A 22,885-nucleotide genomic window follows, 5' to 3' on the forward strand; every position below is an offset into this window, starting at 1 on the left:
TTATAGCTGTCTCCAGTGGCTACTAAAATGTGTAAGACTTACCTGCTCCAGTCCATGCAGCTTTTGAGGTTTTTTATCACCTACACCCACCAGCTTTTATATCTAATTTATGCATCTATGCCAATTCCTCTCATTCCTCTAAATTGTCTTAAGATGCCACAGACTTAAAGGCTAAAATGATCGAGTTTGTTAAAAATGTTTATAGCAGGAAAAAATAAGATTCCAATCACAAGCCAAGGAAGTAGCCATGATCAAAGCACAAGAATCTTGTGGCATTCATGTTTTATGCTCTAAGGCCTTTACTGTTCACTCTCTGGTTCTAAACTACGTCAGGTAAAGATGTCACGGAAGAATTGGCACTGTATCTCTTCAACCTGCACCCTAATTCTTCAAATCCAGTCTAGTTTATCAAGAGTTAAAACTCTCCTGAATCTAAAGATCTCTTCTGTGGGTCAGTCCAAATTATAAAGGGTCCTTCTATTATATTCACTCTTAATTTAAAGCTATTTTAAATTATACCACATTTCTAGCAAGTCAGATGCATAATATGCAATGAGATATAAAAATATTAAATGTTTATAATGGCAAATAAAAAACATTCTGAGTTTGCTGGAAAAATTTTTCTTGAGTGCCAAAATGTAACTAAGGTGGACTAAAGCCCATCCTTCACAGTCAGTAAGTTTCACATATATCAAAAAAGTGCCCACTGCTCTCAGCACTTTATATACATTATACCCTACATTTTATAATGTAGCAATAATGGAGGAAAAAATCGTAACAGGCACCACAAAGATCAAGACAATTAAGGTAAGCACAGAGTGACTTTTAATATGCCAATTAATGTTAATTAAAACACAAGTCAAACAGACAAGTGGCAAAGATGTCTTGAACCAAAATTAACAAGGAAACAAGCAATAGTCAAATTCTATTTTTTTTTCAACATCTGTTAGCCAGTATTTATTAGTCAAATGGCTAATCACAGATAAAATATATTTTGCGAAAAACTTGGAATAGTCAGAAGTCATTCTGGCATTTCAAACAGCTATATACAGTACTAGTTTATGTACACAAATATTGAAGAGAAACCAAGCAAAACATTTAAAAACAGAGTAATAATACAATCAAGTACAAAACTTGGGGAAAGGGAGGAGACATTTTTAAAAAGTCAGGGAAGGACATTACCAGGAAAAAATTACAAAACCAGTAATAATTATACTACATTAATACAGCGTTCCAAAGGGGGGGGGAAGGTGCATTTTTCCAATGCACTAGCTTCAAAGTTCAAAGGAAAAAAAAAGGGAAATTGCTGCTTTTCATCAAGAGCAGCTTATATATTTCACATAATTGTTCCAAAAGAAAGCCTATTAACAACAATGATTGTTTAATGCTACAATTTTACAGCAAAGACAAAACTAAAATAGCAGCAAATTCACAAGGCATACTTCCACGGAATTATTCCATGGTTCATGCAATGCCTACAAAGTGCTCCCAGTTGGATATACAAGTAAAATTCACAAGTAAAAAAAAGAAATGAAATGTAAGACTGACACATAGGTACACTGAAGGCTGAATAGTACTGGGTCTCTTAGCATTTCCCTTTTCAAAGGGAGAATATATTTGTAATAAAGCCCTTGAGTCCTTTTTACAGGTCACTACAGGGAAAGATACCTTTTATTACAACGCAACAGCGAACTATAAGCAGCACACCACCACAGTGGTTAACCCTGGGAAGGCCGGTGTAACATCCAACAGTGACTGACAACCTACAGAAGACAGACTGATAAGACTAGGAGAAAGCCTGATAAACAATGGTCAAAATATAGCTTTCAACTGTAATTCACAAATAAAAGTCCTAAAAGGCATTTCAGTAAAACTAACGACACCAATTCAGTAAGTTAATCGCCCGCTGGATTCTAGCAGTGATTTCAACCTAGCTTCCTCTCGTCACAGTTTTCTGGAGGGGGAGGTGGGAAATGAGTAGTTCAGTATATAGTAAGGCTGACAGAGCGATTCATTTTCTTTCCAATAAGTCGAGATGTTCTATTACTCTGGGTGGTGGACCTAGTGGCCATTCGGTCAGTGAAGAGTGCTCTTTCCTCAGCTGCAGCTTTTGCCATCTGGGCTTTCTTGAGTTCTCTAAGAACATAAAAATAGGAAATAAGACTTTTCACTTATTGTATTAATCCTAAGAAAGAATCCTAAGAGGCCAACAGATTGAATTACCACACAGGATATCTTCGTATGCCATCACTACTCTAAAATGCAAATGAGGAAAGGAAAACATAACAGGAAATATTGGCTTCTGTTCAAACAACTTAAATTTATGAAATTATTTTACTTTATGAAATTATTTTACTTTGTGCTTTTAGGATTAAAATATACTTGAGTACAACGACACATGTAATAAAGAATCAAGTACTGACTATGAGTCTTAATAAAAAAAATTTCAAATTAAACTCCAATTCATACTGTCAATTTGTCTTTATATAATAGAGATGATGGTTATACAACTTGAAGAATGTAATCAATGTCACTGAATTGTATGTGTAGAAACTGGTAAATTGGTGTATATTGTGCTGTATATATTCTCAACAACAAAAAAACTAAAATAAAATAAACCAAAACCAAAAACCAAACCCACTACCGCCGAGTTGATTCTGACTCATAGCGACCCTATAGGACAGAGCAGAACTGCCCCATACAGTTTCCAAGGAGCGCCTGGCAGATTCAAGCTGCTGACCCTCTTGGTAAGCAGCTGTAGTAAGTACTTAACCACTACACCACCAGGGTTAGATTATATTAAAAAAAAGGAAAAATTTATTTATTTGTATGAACAAGATGGATGTCACATTAGTGTCAATTTTACCTTTTAATATTTCAAGTCAGTTTCATTAGGTTAGAATCAAAATGGTAACAATAAAGCAAAAGAATTAGAAATGTCATCTGTGGTTACTTAATACCCTCCAATATTATTCCCCTTTTGATAAACTTTATCATTCCAAACCAGCTTCCCCCTAATGTCAAAGGTTATTCAGATCAAATACGAGAATCATCTAATCAAACTGACACTGGGGCCCTGGTGGCGTAGTGGTTAAGCATTTGGCTGCTAACCAAAAGGCTGGCAGTTCGAATCCACCAGCCAGCCACTCCCTGGAAACCCTGCTCAGTGCTATAGGATCACTATGGGTCAGAATTGACTCAGCGGCAATGGGTTTTTTTTTTTTAATTGATATTAATTTCACCCTTTCATAACTCAGCGGCAACGGGTTTGGTTTTTTTTTTTAATTGAAAAATGTTAATTTGTGCTGATGGGGGGCGGCTGGTAAAGGCTCACTTAGTTTCTGGTATGATTTAGGGCTTGGGGACTATCACCACTTGCAAACATAAGCTAGTCTTAAAACTTTTTTAAGTTTAAAATTTCAAAACTTAGAAAAAACACAAATAGGTCAAAACTTAAGAATCCCTCAACTTTCACTGTATAACATGCCAAACCACTACATCCTTAGCTGAAAGAAAGCCTGTCTCTCAATAAAATCAGAGAATGAGAAAGTAAAAGCAAAACAAATCAACCCTCACTTACTTCTGCAAAAGTGAATTTTTGAACTTTTCAGCATTTAATTCTATCCGTAATTGTTCTGCACTCTTTCTAGAAGCAGACAGCAATACCGAATGCTTCACCAGTGCCATTGCTGAAGGTCTTCTCTCTGGATCTGGGTGAATCATAACCTTATAAAAAGAAGTAAAATTAAGGTAAAAACATGCAATTTAATGAAATAAAATATTAAATCTCGTTAAGTAAAATGTTTCCTAATAAAATGCTCACTTTTAGCAATTCTGTAAATTCTTGGGAAAGCACTTGTGGTATCCGAGGTAATCTACCCTGTCTGATTTCATGCCACTGGTCTCCATTTCTGGGAAGAGGTTCAGCACCAGCAGCACATACTACCGTGAGGGCAAGGGCAAAAATATCCGCTTTTGGTAGATGGGTATAGTTCTGTGGGAAAAAAAAAAAATTTCTTTTTTTAAGAGAATGTAAAGATGATCAAAATAAAGTTGTATCACACTTCGATGAGAATTTAGTTGAGAAATAAGATCAAATTAAAACATTCCAAGGCCATGTCTATCTAGATTTAAGATCTATTCAAAGGTTTCAAAGTAACACATTTTGGGAGAGGTTTATATTTTAATTACTAAGTAATATGCACCCTGGGGGTGGGGGGAGGATTTAAAAATGTATCTAAAAGTGAAAGCCTTTTATTCTCTCACTAGCCCAATCCAATTCTCAGAAGAAACTGCTATCCCTCTAGGGATAGTCACATGCAAACACAAAACATATGCATGCTAACAAGTAACAAATATACATATACATAATAAAACAGGCAAATATACATATCAAAAGAGCAACGAGGGCATACCATTTAGATTGTTCTACTAGTTCCATTTTCAGTCAAAACTCTATCTTGAGATGACGTGTCACTCTTTTTTAAATTAATCTATCCCTTGTTAGTAAATTCTTATTTACCGTTTTCAGTTTGTGTGAGTATATAAACATTTTTGTAGGAGAGAAACCTAGAAGTGGAAATTGAGTCAAGAGTATGTGATTTTAAAATCTTGATACTCTTTGATCTCCAAAAATGTTATGCCATTTTAAATTTCCACCTGTAGTGTATGAAAGCATCTATTTTACCACAACTCTACCACTTCGGAATACTATAAATCTTTGTCGTTCTTGACTCTTGCTAAATACCCTCAGCTCTGATTGTTTATATTTTCTATCACCATTCTACCAGTTATTAACTTAAAATTTTAATATATCTGAATCGATATTCTTCTATCAAAAAATGGTATTACTAAAAGAGAAAAATTACCTCCTGCAAAACTTCATTTGCAAGAAAACGACTATCACCCTCTTCGACTTGTGGACTAGATATTCTTGTTACATGCCCAAGATCACCTATAAGTGTTGAAAAAATTATGGACAAGTTAAAAACAAAACAACCTTCTCTTTTTATTGTAAGGTAATACTCTAGTTATCTTTCCTACCTATTTTAAACATAACCTTGTTGGATGCCCAGTCATCTTCATCTCCTTCTTCAGAGGCAGCATTTGGGATTGAGGTTCGAGATATGAAGATGTTACCTATCAAACAGTTAATTATGTAAGTCACACTAACGATAGCATAACCAGACTTCACAAACAAGACTATACATCGGAATCATCTGCAAAGGTTTTAAAAATACAGGTTCTCCTGTTCTACCCCAAGCCCAACTGGGGACCAGGGCTATATTTTCTAGGAATACATTTTCTAGAGTAGCTCTGATACCTGAACACTTAGAGCCCACTGAATTAGACCCTTATCATTCGCATACTGATCTTCAGCAGTTTTAATTACTTATGAACGATAAAAAGGCCACAAATACAGTAATTTGTGATGCTGCTAAAGCACAAATTTTAATCTAATGCTGCAAGACTGACGTGAAAAAGAACCAGGCATTTAACTAGTGGTTTAGCTGGCCATACTGCATTACATCCCGATAGGGCTTTGTGGTTCCTACTGTACACATACTACATACACCATCTTTTTCTTTCAAACTCAGACACGCTCATGATTAACGTTAAGTTTTACTGGCAGATTCATTTTAATAGTTTTATCAATATAGTACTAAATTTACATTTATGGAAGTCCTACTTCTGCTTATACTGTACTTACGGAGCAATTTATTTTATGGTGACATTTATAAATTTGAAGACTTTGAAACTTCGTATCTCTTAATATTTTTAAATTTTATATCTTACAAGGAAGGGTCTACTATATTTGCTGACACTTAATACAAGATCTGAGTACATTCACATTTACTATCATCAGTTCAAATCTTTTCCTTTTTGAAAATAAAAATTTTAGTGAGTTGTTAAGGTACATACAGATAAGAAATTCTTTACATAAACCATAAAATTAAGATAAAGTGAGTAAAATGACTTAAAATCCTATGGATCAACACACATTTTGATAGATTTAAAAAAAACTCCTTAAGTTCAGCCTACAAACATCTAGCCCAATATTTGAGTCTGTCAACCTTTCAGTCATAACTTGTTATTTATTGGAAAAATAGGGAAGAAAGGAACAAGCAAGGAAGCAACCAGTCAAATTCAGAAGAAAGGACATTATACAAGACAAGTCTTTACCATTTTAAAAAAGCAGATGAAGGGTGAAACCTAAAAAAGAAAAATGGATATAACCGGATGCAATGCACAGTGCTAAACTGGATACTAGTTTGGACAAATTGACTGTCAAGAATGTGGGTCAACTGGAAAAAATTTTGCTATGCTCTGGTTATTAGATGAGATGAAAATGTACTGAAAAGGGAAGATAGAGATAGCTGACTAAAAAAAAGAGGTAGTAAGATAGTATGTACATCATTCTGATAAAATGAAAACGATTTTCACTAAAATATTACTGTAGAATTCACCCACATCCTTTTAAAAATGCAGTTATAATTATAAATGTATGTGCCATTTTGTTTTATGAATAATACAGTAACATTTTTACTACCTTTTATAGGTTTGATAAACCACTATGTTTGTACAACATTTACATTTTCAAAGCATTTTCGCATTTCAGGATGGTCTAATAACCCTGTTGGCAGCACGGGCATTATTTTATAATCGTAGTTCCAAAGTTTAATAGAAAATGGGGATTTAATTATTTTTTTTTAACTGCTTCTGTAACAAATTTTTGTTTCCACTTAACCTAAAATTACATAGGCCTACACCTTGATAGTACCACTGTTCCTTTGTGTCCTAAGCTCTTTATAAGGCTTAAGAAAGAATACTCTGAGGTTGTTCTGAGCCACTGTATGGTCAGTCTACTGACACTACTTATGTATTTATATATAAAAACCAATCAGTAATTTTTTAGCCGAAAAATGATATATGAACAGTAAAGGAAAAAAAAAAAAAAAAACGACTATATTCCTATACTCTGTAGCCCTAATTCACTTCCAATCTTGTTTATGCAGTTATAATGGTAACACATGTGCCATTTCATTTTCTGAGTCCTACAATATCAACATCAATATTTCTTTTATGGACTAGAAATCTACATATGTATAGCACTTAAGTTTTCAAAACATTTTCACATCTCTCATTTTATCACAGTAATCCTGCTAGCAACACCAGCGTTCATTTTATAATTATGCTTCTATAGCAGAGCAGAAGAGTGAGGCTTTAAGTACAGGTTCTTAGTCTCCCCATTGAGTCCCCCTGAGAATGGGTTCTTATAGGATGCAACAAATTTTTTCCAGCTTTTAATAAAAATTAGTTTATTACCTCAAATTTTTGGGGGGAACGAGGGAAAAGGTAAATAGAGATCATAAAACAATACTAGTAAGTGGTTCAAAGGCCTTTTAAAGCTAAAAATGAAAAACATAACAGGATATATAAATGTTTTCATATTGTTCTAATAAAGTAATTTATTTTCTATAACCCCCCAAAATAGGTCAGAGGATCTGTAATACTTACTAGGTTTTATATCCATGTGAACCAAAGACATTGAATGAATATACTTCAAGCCTCGACCAACTTGCAAAAGGAGATCCTTCAGCTCTGCTTCTTTAAAGTAACTCATGCTTCTGTAGTTTTCACTTATGGCATCAGCCAAACTTCCGCCTTACAAAGACAGAAAAGGTTAGCCTTTTCTTCTTTTTGAAATATTCTTATTTTTCTTCCTTCCACCTTTAGCGAATAACCATAGATTCAGCTAAGAAAGTCACATTTTATAGGACCTTCCCCCTTCAACCTACTTGTGAAATCAAAATTTTATTTCTTCTTTCACTGGATTAATAAACTCAGATGGTACAAGATACAATTTAAAGTCTCTTTCATTTGTGTAAAAAAGGAGGTGAAAAGATCTAAGACCACTGACAACACAGGCTTACTCTGGGAAAGAGAACCACAGTAAACCTATGTTGTCTATGTCTTAGATATTCTTTTCAACTCCGTTTTACACAAATGATAGTATATTTTCATTACCTTGTAGATAATTCTGTACCAATATATAAAAACTACCCTTCTTTCTTGTGTCTCCATAGAACTCCACTATATAATTGGATGATAACACACATTAATCAATCCCCTAAAGATGGACATTTTAAAATTATTTTCAATCGTTTGCTTAGTATATATTATGGTCTAATGAATAACCTTATACATTGGTCATTTCAGACATTTAGTATCCGCTAGACATGGAAGTGCCGGACAAAGGGGCAGGAGTACTTGTAATATCTGCATACGTATGTGTGTGTACACATACGCACTGTCTCCCAGAGAAAGCTATACCAATTTATACTTGTACCATCAGTGTATGAGAATACCTGCTTCCCCACCCCCTTGACAACAACCTACAAATTTTAGAGCTAAAAACTAGTATCGTAGTAGTTGTAATTTATACTACTCTTTTTTTTTTTTTTTTTTTTACAAGTGGGAAACCCTGGTGCTGTAGTGGTTAAGTGCTACGGCTGCTAACCAAAGGGTCGGCAGTTTGAATCCGCCAGGTGCTCCTTGGAAACTCTTTGGGGCAGTTCTACTCTGTCCCACAGGGTCACTATGAGTCGGAATTGACTCGACGGCATTGGGTTTGGTTGGTTTTTGGGTACCATGAGTGAGAACATCAACCTGCTCTTATAGAATTAGCCAAACCAATCAGCTAACTTGTTTACACATTATAAAGCTTTATAAAAACTTGGTTTTTGGGTACCATGAGTGAGAACATCAACCTGCTCTTATAGAAATAGCCAAACCAATCAGCTAACCTGTTTACACATTATAAAGCTTTATACTTTATCTCAGAAGTAATGAATTTTTACTGGAAAACAAAAAAGTTCTGCTTAAAGCTTAAGAATAATAAAATCAGAGTCAGCAGGGTAATAAAATCAAGAAGATCAATGATATTAAATTAGGAAAAGAGCTTCTAGAATTTGAGCAAGAACGAATATCAAAATTTCAATTACGTTTAAAAAATAAAAACACACTCCTGACTATCTTAAGCTTAAGTATGTTCTCCATACATAACTTATACAAACTTTGAACTGGAAGAAAAGAGGGCCCTAGATGGGAGCAGGACAAAAAGCCTATCCTTAAACGATGCAAGCTTAGATCAAGTCTTAGATCTAGTTTGGTATGAAAGGATATGGCTACTTTCCCTTTTTAGTGGGTCCAACAACTATAGCTAAGTCAATTCCTTCTATGAGTTGCTGGAAGGGAGGAGGGGTGGGAAAAGCAAAACACTTATCTGACATTTCAGATTCTCTTCCCCCATCATCATTTTTCTACACTTCTTTATCCAGGCTAGAAATACAGAAATTTCACCAAACCAAGATAAAAGGCTTAAAATACAGGTAACTGTTTGAATAAAGAAATTTAGTTGCAATAAAGGTTAATCAGTTAATCCACAGTACAAATCATTGGTAACAGAACCCTTTCCCTATGATACTGTGGAAAAGAACTCAGGGAAATCGAGGAATGGTGGAAAAGGAAAACAAAACATAAGATAAGGACTATCTCAGGACTGTCTAGATAGCCTTATTTTCCTTTATCTAATAAGCAGGAACAAAGCAAGCAATTGCCCTGTTTCGAACACATCTTTTTGTTTTTTGAAGACCAATTTCCTCATAAAGAAGCTTTTTTTCTAGAGGATTCTTTAAAAATTTCTAATCACAAGCTTGTGAAATGGATACGAAAAGGGAGTGGAGGAAGAGAGCAGGCTGCCTCATTAGGGGGAGAGTAATTGGGAGTATGTAGCAAGGTGTATATAAGTTTTTATGTGAGAGACTGACTTGATTTGTAAACTTTCACTTAAGCACAATAAAAATTATATATAAAAAAACTTCTAATCACATATTATGAGAATACCTTTAACATATTAAAGTTATCTTTATGGCATTTTTTTTTGTTGTTGTTTTCTACTGTTCCGAATTAATAAGTTATTTCCAAAGGATTATTTTTGTAATCTATACTACAGGACAAAGTCTTTGTAATGTGAGACGGTACAAAGACCATTCACTCCTCCCCACCTGCTACGCCCAAGGGCAGTTTCTCAAAATTATCTGAATCACACAGTCATGTATTTGGTAGGTCATTACAAACTTGTGATCCCTGGACACCTACTGAAATACTGATAGTTAACAGCCAAATCAACAAAGTGAGAGAGAGAGAGAGAGAGAATGCAACTACAAGTAGATATGGGAGCCCTGGTGGCGCGGTGGTTAAGTGCTTGGCTGCTAACCAAAAGGCGGGCAGTTCGAATCCACCAGCCACTCCTTGGAGACCCTAAGGGCAGTTCTACTCTGCCCTATATGGTCACTATGAGTCGGAATCAACTCAACTGCCATAGGTTTTTAGCAAATATGGAATGGAGAAGACATTATATGGTCAAATTGTTTTATATTAACCTAAAAATGAAGGTTAAGAAACAGACTAGTCCACAAGGTCACGGAAGATAGCTACATAAATATTGTGATGGTATGAATGGAAACATTTCAAGACCTGTATGAAACAAACTAGCAGCAATGCTGTATACTGACGTTCTTTCAAGTGCAGAGAACTAATAAAATGACAACTTAATAAGGAGTCAGGTTTAAGAAATGGATCTTTTACTTCTGCTTCGTTCATTTTTTTTTTAAATATGGAAAACTTGAAATCTACTACCTACACGCCTTATTTATTCACATGGTATGAGTTGGTTGGTTTTGTTTATCTAAGGAAAATATGAGACACAATAAAATTAAACCTTTGCTGTCTCTTCTCAAGGGTTCATTAAATTCTAAATTCTCTAATATTTACAGAAGGTATACAGAAATAAAAATCCATTATATATAAAGCAAAGATCTGTGTATACGATTGTAACAACAGATCTCTGAAAGTATCAGAATTTGGACTGGGATTTTGGTAAAGGTTTAATGGAAAAGAGGGGACATGAGTTGGCACTCTAAGGGCTTGCTGAAATTGAAAGCCAGACAGAGCTGGAAAGCTGAACTTGTAACATGCTTGTTTTATTTGATTTTGGGGGACAGACTGGGCAGGGTTACTAAAGAGCATAACTTACTTAATAGAGGATACTTAGGCCCCGTCCTCTCAAAAATCCGATTTGAGTGACAGGCACACAAATGATATGCGTCGTCTACCAAGGTATATACAAGGTGCTTCAGGAGGGACAGGGTTTTCAATCTTTAAACATACAGGTAGGCATTATTTGTATCTAAAATCATATTAGTCATCTGATTTCTTGAATTTAAGAGAAAAAAGAACAAGACTTTAGATAACAATGCATACTTCCTCGGTGTCCATTTTCTCAAGCTCACAAGTTTACCAGAGGCCGGTTTCATTACATTACTTACCATTACAATATTCATTCTGTATGAGCATATGATCATCTTCTGCCCATGCAGAGAAATAGCGAACCACATGAAAATGCTGTCCAAGCACTGCATGAGCATATACTTCTCTCAAAGCGTTCTGCCTGAGAGAAATCTGAGATTAATACAATAGTAAATCATTTTTACATAAACTGAATTTATCTGAAACTCTGTAAAATAAATGTGACTTCTGTAGAAGTTACGCTGAATAACAACTTGCTTCAGAGGGAAGGGGGGACTCAACGAGACCTTCCCAAAGGCTGAATGCTAGAATGAAGGAGTCTTGCTGGCTACAGAACTCAGAAAAGATTCGATCCTTTTTACTGTGAATTCATGGATGCTGATTAGAAATCACTGAAGTTAGGCTCTAAAATCAGACTAATTATTTTATCCAGTTTAGTAAGAACCACTGGTACAAAATGAAAAGGATATGATTAAATCATTACCATTTCTCAAAAGTTAAAGAGAATTAAATTCAGTGTTTGTTCACCTAAAACTTTAATTTCTGTAACACCAAAAAGGACAAAAGAGCAAAAAATAAAATTTTTAATACATACTCATCGACAGAGCCGGCCAATGGCTTCTTTGACCGTTTAATGGCATAAATGCATCCATCCAGTCTCTTTACACACTTAAACACAGAACCAAATTCTCCAGAGCCAATTTTCTCTAGCTCATGAAATTCTGTTGTATACCGAGACTTCATGTTGCTTTCAGTAATTGTAATTCTCTGTAACAAAAAGTGTATCCATATACATATTATAAAGATATGAAAATCATTTTTTGCTATGGTAGGATTACATGTGAAATAAAAAAAAAACTGCACCTCATGTTCTAATGCTTATTTAAGGCTTCTACATAGTAACTTGTTAAGAGGTAGAAAATCAAATTTAAGGAAAAAAACTAGCCATTTACTTTAGCAGGTCTTGTTTCATCTTCAAACTCATAATCACTGGCTTCCATGTCTTCACCACAGGAACTGAGGGAAAAAAAAAAAAGTACTTTTCCATCAACGTATCTGACATATTTATCAAGTAAGCATGCAAAACTTTGTCTGATAAATGTACAGCAAAATGGATTAGCAATGAGATAAAAACAAAAAAGCATTGTTAAATTTGCAATCACAAAATTAAGTCGAGCTGATGAAAATGTCACTGTTGAGATAAGTCCACTAACCAACAGCATCACACACACCACAGTTAAAGCCTTTCTAGGCACACACTCTCATCGCCTCCTCATTTTTGACAGATTTCCCGCAAGCTGTCTAGACTTTTTATTCCTTTTTTTCCAAAGCTGATTACTCCCCACCTATCTCCTGAGAATTAGGAGCTAGTAGCAGAAAAACTTTCAGAGCACAAACTTCCATGCTGTTCAGACAAAACTAAAATTTTTTAAGTCTATGAAACCAATCTTGAGTGATTCAGGGATCCAAATTGTTGAATAATGACTTACTCATTCCAATAAGTTCTTTTTCTTCGACGACACTGTCCTGAGGAATGAAGCAACACAGAATCCGGAGTGAAAGGATTAATATTTACTTGTGGCGTCTGTCGCATGTCAAATTCCCTTTTTCCCGATTTTTCTGAATTCATGAATAGAGAACCACCCCGGAGTTTAACAGAGCTGGAATCGATTCCTCGAGCTTTGGAAAGCAAACTCTAGGGAAGAAAAAGAGTTTTTTTAGGATCCAAGTCCTACAGACACTCAGTCTTCTCAACCTAACATTCAACAAGCCTTTCACGTGGCTAAATGCTAGGTTAAAGCAATACACAAGTCTCTGTTGTATTTCAAGGAAAATAAATGGCTAAGGAGTCTGAAATTATACACTAACCACCTTTTCTGAAGAGGATAGCCAAGTAAAATCGGTTTCCAACCCTAAAAAAAAAATTATTTTTAATAAATTCTTTATAGTGGCTAACAGTTAACAAACCCCATCCTTTAAATACATCTAAAAATAGAAAGCAGTCAGCAAGGCCCATAAGAATGCCCCTCCCCCATCCATCTAAATAAGGCTTTGAAAACCACCTCCACTGGACTCTCTCCACCTCTAGAGGGTTTTGCCTTGGCCAAATCCTCTGATGAACAGTAAAGCTCAAAAGTAAACGTATTCCTGAGGTTTATGAATAACAGTACATCGACAATAAATGGTACATTTTCCTATTAATTCGATTCTCGTCTTTATTTCGGTTTTAAGACCTATTACTTCTAAAGTTCTAGAAACGGTAATCTGCATACTCCCTCGCCATTCAGCAAATGAGTGCTCAACACCTACAAGATACACCCTCAGTAATACAAAAGGATAAAGGATCCAAGCAACAATACTAACGTGGGCTTTTAGTGCTTGCATGTTAATCATTACGCTTATGACGACGAAACTTGGGCACTACCCAAGGGGATCAACAAACGCTTACCCAATACTAGGTCCAGAAAGAAGCTTAAACGCTCCTTGGGGCTATCTATGAGCCTTTAGAACTGCAAGTGCTTAGAAGGTCGGCCTTTTCTCCTAAGGGGCAAAACTTCCCCTATATCACCATACAACATAAAACTATCAGCGCATTATTTTTTCAAACCGAATCCCTTCTGCGTGCACCGCCCAAGTTACAAGACCGACCACTGCGTTTAAAAGGCACCATATGGCTGCGGCGCCTGGGAGTGTCAGGTGGCGAGGCCAGCCCCACTCCAGCATCCTTCCAAACCAGGTTCTCGGTGCCACACTCGGGGAGGCCCCGACTCAAAGGGTGTGAAATCACCGGCCACCTGGACGGCGCCGATCAGCCCCTTGGAAAGATGAAGAAGTTCTAGACGAGGCTCATTGTTCAGTTACATAATCTTAACGGACAACCTCTGGGCAGGGCCAAAAAGAGGGACTGCCAACTCCGGGTTGCGGCGCAGGAAAGCGAGCGGGGGTGCGGCCCGGCGGTTATGTAACCGAACCCGGGCAGCGGGGGCTCGCTCGGCTCCGGGCGCCGCGGCCTTTTTAAAAGGCTCGGCCGGCGCGGGCTCGGGGCCCAAGGAGCGAGGCCCGCGGGACGCCAGCACCTGCCCGCACGTCCTCTCACCTTGGGGGTGTGCGGCGTGTCGAAAAGCCGCAGCTTACGGAAGGTCTTGTGCGGCGGGGTGCCCGGGTAGTCGGGGAGCGGCGAGCAGGCGCCCTCGCCGGCCCGGCGCGCCCCGCAGCCCCGCGGGGAAGCGTCCCCCGGGCCGCCGCAACGCACGGGCGAGAACGAGCTGCCCAGAAAGTAGGCTGCGGCCGGCGACTTGACCGGCGACGAGGAGCCGAAGCCCTCCTCCTCCCACGAGTCGCCCTCGGCCCCGCCGCCAGCCCCGTCGGCGCCTGGGCAGGCGCCCCGCAACAGAATGTCCTCCTCCAGCTCCCCAGGGCTGCCCGGGGCAGGGCCGGGCGAGCGGCGACACTCGGGCCCGGGCTCCGTGGGGCTCCGTGCGGGCGGCAGCGGCGAGTCGGGCTCCTGAAAGGCCGAGTCCTCCCCGGTGCTGTGGCCGCTGCCCTCCTCCTCCTCCTCTTCCTCCTCTTCCTCACAGTCGCTGCAGGGAGAGAAGATCAGCTTCTGCCGCAACGTGCAGGAGGCCCCGGCGCGGCGGGGCGGCGGCGGCTGCTGCCGGCTCAGAAAGCTCATGTTGGCCTCGGGGCCGGGGCTGCGGGTCGGAGAGCCGGGGCCCACGGAGTCCAGGACACGGTCAGCACAGGGGGCGGGTCCGCCACGTGCGACTGGGCGCGCCCGGCCGCCGCGGCTGCGGGCCTAGGCTGCGGCGGGCTGCGGCTCCGGGGCGCTCGGGGCTGCGGGCGGCGGCGGTGGTGGTGGTGGTGGCGGCGCGGACTATCCAGCAGAGGCGGGGCGGCCCAGGCGCCAAGGCTGGGGTCTCCGCAGGTCCAGTCTCAGGTTCGGGCTCCGCGGCTTCCCGCGACCGTTAACCACGTGAGTGCCCAGCCCACCAATCCCCGCCCAGTCCCGAGTTTGAAAAAAAAGGAGGGCGCGACGTAGCGCGCGGGGGCGGGACTAGCTACGCGATTTTGGCGCGAATCTGCTGGCTCCGCCCCCTCCCGCCGCGGGGCGAGGCCCGGGCGGGCCGCGGCGCCGCTGGCCTATGAACGAGCCGAGGTGGCCGGGGGCCGGGTCGGGCGTGGAGTGGAGACAGCCTTCTAGGAGGGGCAGAGAGAGTCTCGCTTGCCCTGGACGGGCCGAGCGTGGGACTAGATGTGGCTTCCTTGCCGCTCCGCCGGGGCCTATGAGGCTGAGGAGGGGCAGGCGGGGGGCGCTTCCGGGTCCCTGAAGGCTGGGGCGGGCAGGGGTCGGGCACGCGGCTCCGGCGCTGCTCCTGGCAGACCAGCGTTGTGTCCGGCTCCTCAATGCGGACGGAGGGGCGTTGTGGGCGTGGCCACAGGCAGTCACGCTCCGGGGTCGAGGTCCGAGCCGGGAATGGTGACTCAGGACTTTTCTAAACTGTGAACTGGTATGGTTAGCCGAAATCAACAAGAGTGAGGACACCCAATTTATCAAGGCAGGGACACGGGCCATAGGGGCGGCTTCTGAGCCTCAGTTTCCCCCCAGGTTGGCTGTTTCGGTCCAGTGTGTGTGCAGATAGGTGAGCTCCCCCAGTCTGTCTTCGCCTCTGCGGCCCGCTCCAGGCGTGTCCACAGTAAATATAAACACCACTGTCGGCCCTGACACAAAGCCAAGTGCCCACCACGCGACCACAGTGTTTATATTTGTTTGTCAACACGTGGGCAAGTGTTGGCAAAACCGATTGGCACAGCTCACTGCAAATTTAAACGCAACTGGAGAAAATCCCTCTAGTACTCCCATCAAACTATGATTTAATCAATCCCTATTGTCGCAGTTTTCTTCCAGTTTTTCAATTGTAATTAACACCATGATGAACATTCTTCCTTCTGCATATTTTCTCCCTTTTTTTTTGACCTTTAAAATAAATTCCTAGAAGTGCGAATTATTTGGTCAAAGGATATAAACTGTCAAACTGCCCTTCAGAAATAAAAAATTACGTCTCACCAGCAAGTGAATTAGACTGTGTTCTTGGTGAATTCTGGACATTAGTGGGTATTTTTTTTAATGTTTATTAATATAATTCTGATTTATATTATTGGACAGTATTAATGGGCTTAATGACCATTTACCTTTATTTCTGTTGTCTCTTTTTCTAATTGTAGTACTTTATAGATGTTAACTTTGTCATGTATGTTGTACTAGCATTGTTCAAAGGCTTAACTCAAACTTGATTTTTTTAAGGGAACACAGCTCAGTACTTAACATTTCTCACATGGGGAATTCTTCACTGAAGACATGGTGAACCATTGACAGCTGTCTTATCATTTGCTAGTTTATAATTGTGTCCTTTTTGTGTATTATTCCAAATTGATTTTTAGCTGTTGGAGGACAAGAACTCTGCACTTTTGTTTCAAGAAAAGAATTTCGCTCATCCACAGCACAGTGGCCAAAACCAGGGAGTGGCTTTTAGCACTCTCCCTCCAACACCTCCCTTTCTGTTAGTCCTGATGACAAATATTATTCTTTGATAAGGAGAGTTGACATTTTCTCAATTTTATGTGAGGTGTAAAGAAAAATAACTTTAGGAGACTTATTTTTTTATTGATCTGTAACATGAGTGGTATGTACAACTAGTATGCTTCCTAGGTAAACCTGGACTTTTTATGGTCCCTTAGTCACCTTGCCCCAACTAGATTGCTGCTGTGTAGAAATTCTGGATCCTCTATTACTAACTCCGCAATCTCACATAGTTTCCTCCCCCATTCACTCTTTCACAACAACCTGCTTTATTTCTTCAACAGGCTTATGTGTAAAAATATGTCCATTGTTTACTTATTATTACCCCTTTTTAGGAAACAAGGTCCCTGAGGGTAGGGAACATTTCTATCTTGTTATTACGGTATTCTGAGGAGTCTTAGGTGTTCAGTATCTGTTGAATGGTGAATAGAGTCCCTACTTGAATATTGATTTATTTGCTTCCTAAATTGACACGTTTGCAGATAAATTTGCCTGTTTAAGATTTTGAACAGAAAATGACCATGCTATTCAACAAAAGTTTGTAGAGATTAGCACACATTATCACTTTTTTCCTCCACAGTCTTTTTAAAATTATCTTTTTCTCTCAATTCAAATGGTACCAAGGTTTCCCACATCCCCCTCCCCCTCCCCCTCCTCACCGCCCAGTCCAAATTCCTTTCCCCTGAGGTAAACACTCTCCACAGCCTTTTTTTTTTTTTTGGTTCAACTTTAACTTTGCCACCTGTGTGCTTCCCTAAACTGGAAAGTCCTTAAGGTAGACTAGAGCAAAAGGGCCTGGGTTCTGGATGGGAAGGGAAGAGTCAGGTCTGCAGCCCCAGAACTTTGAATTCTTGGCACCCAGGTCCTCACACAGAATGGGAGAGGTAAATTCTCAGCAAGTGTATGGAATGACTGGGAGAAAGAACGAATAAAAGAAAAGAAGAAAAAAGACCCAGTGCTAAAGCTACTTCCTCTATACAGGCTTTCCTTGACTTTCTCCACTTCCAGGTAAAATATATATTCTGCTCCAGACTTTCCACCATACCCGATATGTGCTACTTAACACCCTTTCTTTGTTTACTTGTCTTGCTTTCCTCCCGCCCAGGGTTGGGACCAAGTTTTGCCTAGAGCTCCTGCCACTAGCCCTGTGCCTTGGTCCCTGAGAAGGTGCTTAATGTTTCTAGAATAATTGAATGAAAATCTAGTGACCAGAATGAGTAAGAAACCCAGGCCCCGCCTTCTGTAACTGAGAAAATGGCACACAATGTTATGATTTAACTGCAGCAGTGTTCTAACTGAAACCTTTAAATGACTGTCCTGATTTTTTAAAGGTCAGGCTCAAGGACAACACACACTGTAGTGGGGAGATGGGTTACACCCACCTCCCCCAGAGCATCTCTAATTCAAATTTCCAGTTCCTTTCCCCACCCACTGTTGTTTCTGACTGTAATGTTGCTAAGCAACTTTTGCAGAATCCACACAGTTGTGGTAATAATAACTGAGTAAAAATCTTGCCTCTAGCTGTTGGGAGGACAAACCAAAACTGTTTATCCCCTTTAGACAATGACTTATCAAGTAAAAGACTTTTAATTCCACAATTGTCAGACCATTCACCTTCCTTAGCAGCAGAGCAACCAAGATTTCTGCCCTGAAGATTTACACTTGAGATTCCTAAGTTACCCTCTCAAAATACTTTTTATATATACAGCACGTGAATACATGTGCATATTCTTATTAACACGAGGCTTGCACTTTTGGATGAAAGATCCTTTAGAACAAAGAACTATTTTTTCTCAGTGATGGTAGAGTCTATAGGAATGTTTCCTAAGACTAGCCAGCTTTACACTTTTGATTCTGGAGAAATAAGCACTTTTCTCTAAACAAGAGCCTACTCTGATTTCTCAAAAAGAAAAAAAAAAGGAAAACCATGTTAGTCAAATCTATTTCCTAGTTAAAAACCAAATAATATGCTCAAAACTTGAACTGTCTTTCTTCATCTTCACTGATACCATTCCCTTTCCCCTTCAGCTTGTTCTCTCAGCAAATCTCACCTCACTTCAACCCAGCTCTAACTGTTAGCAACTGCCAGTTGGCTCCAGGAATCCAGATCTCAGTCTAGAATGTGGTAACTGCTGGCACTGCTCCTATTTGACTTCTCAGGTATAGTTTAGATTTTTCTACTCTGTCTCTTGCCTTAACACTCCCTGATGAGTATGGTTATTTGACCGTTTCACCAAAGTTTATCAGCTCACCCCGAGAGAACAGTATTATCAAGTCCAATTCTTTCCTATTCACTGGTTTAAATATGAGCCTAGCACCGTCCCTTGCAAATACTCAGTGTTCAATAAATGTTGTACGTGTGCTTTTGGTTATAGCAATGTTGTTGAAGACTAATCCACATTTGTTAACGGCTTTATAGTCAATAAGTCAACATGTGACTCCTGATGCCCCAAGAGTAAGTTTGCTTAATATGAGTTTGTGTACAATCAGCTAGGATAATCAAATCAGAGCAGAGGTAGTATCAATGGAGTAAGAACTTGAGAAGGGTAACTCCAGAAGTTACCAGTTAAGAATGTGTATTTTTATGAAATAAACATAATTTTTGTCATGACTAGTTAGTCTTTAATGACAACTAATGTAATATTTCCATTTATCCTTCTAACATTTATATAAGGTAGATCAAGGGCAAATTTCATTACCCCCTTTTGGTATGCATATACCAGTTGCACAAATTATGTACAAAATATTTGAAGATTTAAGATTCTCATTCAGTTTTTGCCCAGGGTCTTCAGCTCTGAGAGACCTGGCTAGGGTACTTAGAAGTTATGTCTGTGCATGCACAAAACCTTGACTGTCCCCAGCCTTCTTAGTGAAAGGTGCCCTCAGGTCTTCTCCAGGTCATCTCAGCTGCCTTCAGCTTTTACACAGGCCCCTGGTCTTGTCAGACTTGCTTTACCACTGTAATCACTCAGGCCTGTGGCAATGATACTAACTGCAAGACTTTGCTTAAGAGAAAATAATGACCACTGAGCATAGTTCCTAGATAAGAGAGCTGTTCTCAACAAACATATTTAAAACTAGAGCTCTCTGAATCACTTTGCCAAAACATCATGCTTCCAATTTGCTATTTTATAACTCCTTTCTACTGGCATGGAACTGAGTAATCCTATTTTCTCCATTTTTTTTTTTTTTTCTTGAATGAGGCAGAAAGGGCTGCTTTTTTCTGTACGCAGTCCTGGGTTACAAATGTCAGACTTATGGACAACTTGTACTTAAGGACCAAAAACCAAAACCAAACCCATTGCCGTTGAGTCGATTCCGACTCATAGCAGCCCTATAGGACAAGGTAGAACTACCCCATAGAGTTTCCAAGGAGCGCCTGGTAGATTCAAACTACCCACCTTTTGGTTAGCAGCCGTAGCACTTAACCATTATGCCACCAGGGTTTCCTTTTTATGCATAGAAAGGTAAAATATTTGCTGTCCGCTACAATCATTTGACTGACGCTAAATGAGACGTAAGAACTGTATGTACCTGTTCCGACTTACCTACAAATTCGACTTAAAGAGATTTATGAATGGATCTCATTCCCTCGTAAACTGGGAACAACCTGTATATACTTTCAACAGGATCTGCATCACCGAGAAAAAACAGTTCTTCGTTCTGAAGGATCTTTCATCCAAAAGTGCAAGCCTTGTATTAATAAGAACATGCACATGTATTCACGTGCTGTGTATATAAAAAGTATTTTGAGAGGGTAACTTAGGAATCTCAAGTATAAATCTTCACAGCAGAACTCTTGCTTGCCTTGCTGCTAAGGAAGGTGAATGGTCTGACAATTGTGGAATTAAAAGTCTTTTACTTGATAAGTCATTGTCTAAAGGGGATAAACAGGTTTTGGTTTGTCCTCCCAACAGCTAGAGGGAAGATTTTTACTCATTTATTAAAACATTACCACAAGTGTGTAGTTCTGCAAAAGTTGCTTAGCAACACGACAATCAGAACCTGTATAACCTGTATATATTTTTAACCTGTATATATTTCTAACAAATTCTGAAGAAGTTATACTTAAGAATCAGCTGGGGGATCTTGTTGAAATGAAGATTCTGATTCAGTATGTCTGTGGGTAGAAATGTTAATTCTCAGCAGGGGTCTGAACTGGAACAAATGGGCTCAAAGCTCTGGTTTTTAATGAGTTTCAATAACTGAAAAGGCCACTTCACAGAAATGTCGTAAACAGGAGAAACCATAAGTGACTGCCCAACAGAATGCAGACACTCAAGAAACATTTGGGTAATTGCCTCTCTCCTCTTGGGTTAGTGGCGTACACAGGAAATGACCTGGATGACCATGAGGATGGCTAGTGGTTTGCTGGCCACATTGTGATTATTTAAACCAGCTGTCTTCAGATTACTGCAGCACTAAAGACCTGATGACTCTTCTGCAGTGAGTCGCCCTGTCTCATCAGGGGAAGGAAAGGAGATAGGGCAGACATCCCATGCTGGTCTTTTGTGTAGCAACAAGAGTGTGTTTGGGTCTTGCTATTTTGATGACTCAGGAGTGAGTCAATTTTAAAGTTCTGTAAAAGGCCTGATTCAGCTCAGACAGGACTGAGAGATGAACTCATCCAGTAGCTGGTTGGGCAGAAAGGAGCCCGTAGTGTGTAATACCATCAGCTGATTGGTGGTGCACACAAAGCAACATACCTGCAAGAATGAACTAGCTCCTAAATGCAGAAATCAACTATGTGGCGGTTATCTATTGCCTGACTACCATGTTCAAGCATCATCCTTGTCCTACCAAGTGCCCAGGTTACCTTAAAACAGGTCAGAATATGAGAAATATTCCAAGAGCTACAAAGAGCTGAGGTGGTTTTGAGGGAGCCGGGAAAGGGAAGTAAGGTTTAAGTGTCAGCTATATGGGAGGCGGAGCCCTGGTGAGGTGTCCCAGTGGTTAAGAGCTACAGCTGCTAACCAAAAGGTCAGCAGTTTGAATCCACCAGCCACTCCTTGAAAACCCTGTGGAACAGTTCTCCTGTGTCCTATAGGGTCACTATGAGTCTGAATCAACTGGACAGCAATGGTTTGGGTTTTTTATATGGAAGGCACTAATCCAGATGCTTTATGTATTTTTATCTTACTTCATCTTCACAGGAACCCTCTAACAGAGGTATTCTCATTCACGTTTTAGAGATCAAAACAAACAAACAAAGGAAACTCACTGCTGTGGATTCTGACCCATAGTGACCCTATAGGACAGAGTAGAACTGTCCCATAGGGTTTCCAAGGCTGTAATCCTTATGGAAGCAAACTGCCACATCTTTCTCCTGTGGAGCAGCTGGTGGGTTCAAACCTCCAACCTTTCGTTGGCCCCCAAGTGCTTAACCACTGAGCCACCAAGGGCTCCTTAAATGAAACCCAGAGTTTTAAAAGCAATCATGTCATACAGTCATAGAGCTAGTGTTACTATTAGCTCTGAGTTCAAAGACTGACTCTACTCCAGCAAGAAAGGGGGTAAGGTGAAGAGTGAGAACTAATTGGGAGACTTGTTAAAGGCTGAAACTGAGGAGGTGGGGGAGACAATGGATCCCACCGGTGGGCAAACTCACTGAGCAATATGATGTCTAGAGTCATCTGGACATCAGGGCACACAGCAGGCATCTCCGCTTGTATGATGTGAATGAGGGAAGTAGGATCCAGAGGCAGACTTGCACCTTTGCTTTTTTGTTTTATCATAAAACCCACTTGTATTTTAAATTCTAAAATCAAGTGGAAAGGTTACAAAGATTGATATTACCCAGCATTGCGGCAGGTGTGGAGAAACGCTTTCTTATTCACAATTGGGATAGGAGTAAATTGGTACCATTTTTAAAAGATTATATTGATGATTTGTGTTACAATTCAAATATTCATACTCTTTGACCGAACAATCCTACTG

General features: G+C 39.8%; 1 protein-coding gene and 1 long non-coding RNA gene across 3 annotated transcripts in view; one reads left to right on the forward strand and one right to left on the reverse strand.

Moving 5' to 3' along the window:
• Positions 1–8,461, forward strand: part of LOC135231702 (uncharacterized) — a 37,166-nt gene extending 28,705 nt beyond the window's left edge. Inside the window, exons 3-4 of one of the 2 annotated variants that reach the window (XR_010322462.1) lie at positions 3,651–3,750; positions 7,496–8,461. This is a non-coding gene — a long non-coding RNA (uncharacterized LOC135231702). Of the gene's footprint in view, positions 1–3,650; positions 3,853–7,495 lie in introns of those variants that run through there. The other variant, XR_010322461.1, reaches the window with a different exon arrangement.
• Positions 809–15,092, reverse strand: WEE1 (WEE1 G2 checkpoint kinase). The gene is made up of 11 exons (XM_003412007.3): positions 14,468–15,092; positions 12,861–13,066; positions 12,324–12,387; positions 11,966–12,138; positions 11,391–11,512; positions 7,519–7,665; positions 5,044–5,139; positions 4,869–4,954; positions 3,824–3,994; positions 3,581–3,726; positions 809–2,136 (listed from the first exon to the last, which is right to left on the reverse strand). The coding sequence occupies exons 1-11, from the start codon at positions 15,041–15,043 to the stop codon at positions 1,983–1,985; spliced, it is 1,941 nt and encodes a 646-aa protein (XP_003412055.2). The 5' UTR covers positions 15,044–15,092; the 3' UTR covers positions 809–1,982.
• Between the last annotated feature and the right edge of the window lie 7,793 nt (positions 15,093–22,885).

The sequence above is a fragment of the Loxodonta africana genome, chromosome 7 (genome assembly GCF_030014295.1).
Source record: "Loxodonta africana isolate mLoxAfr1 chromosome 7, mLoxAfr1.hap2, whole genome shotgun sequence".
Classification (NCBI taxonomy): domain Eukaryota; kingdom Metazoa; phylum Chordata; class Mammalia; order Proboscidea; family Elephantidae; genus Loxodonta; species Loxodonta africana.

What these genes read in the sequence shown, in the direction of transcription:
- WEE1 (XM_003412007.3), bottom strand. Translation starts at nt 15,043, where the DNA reads ATGAGCTTTCTGAGCCGGCAGCAGCCGCCGCCGCCCCGCCGCGCCGGG. An exon ending in TTGGCCGGCTCTGTCGATGA is followed by an intron (nt 11,513 to 11,965) that starts GTATGTATTAAA and finishes GATTTCTCTCAG; the next exon opens with GCAGAACGCTTTGAGAGAAG. An exon ending in ACAGAATGAATATTGTAATG is followed by an intron (nt 7,666 to 11,390) that starts GTAAGTAATGTA and finishes TGTCTTTGTAAG; the next exon opens with GCGGAAGTTTGGCTGATGCC.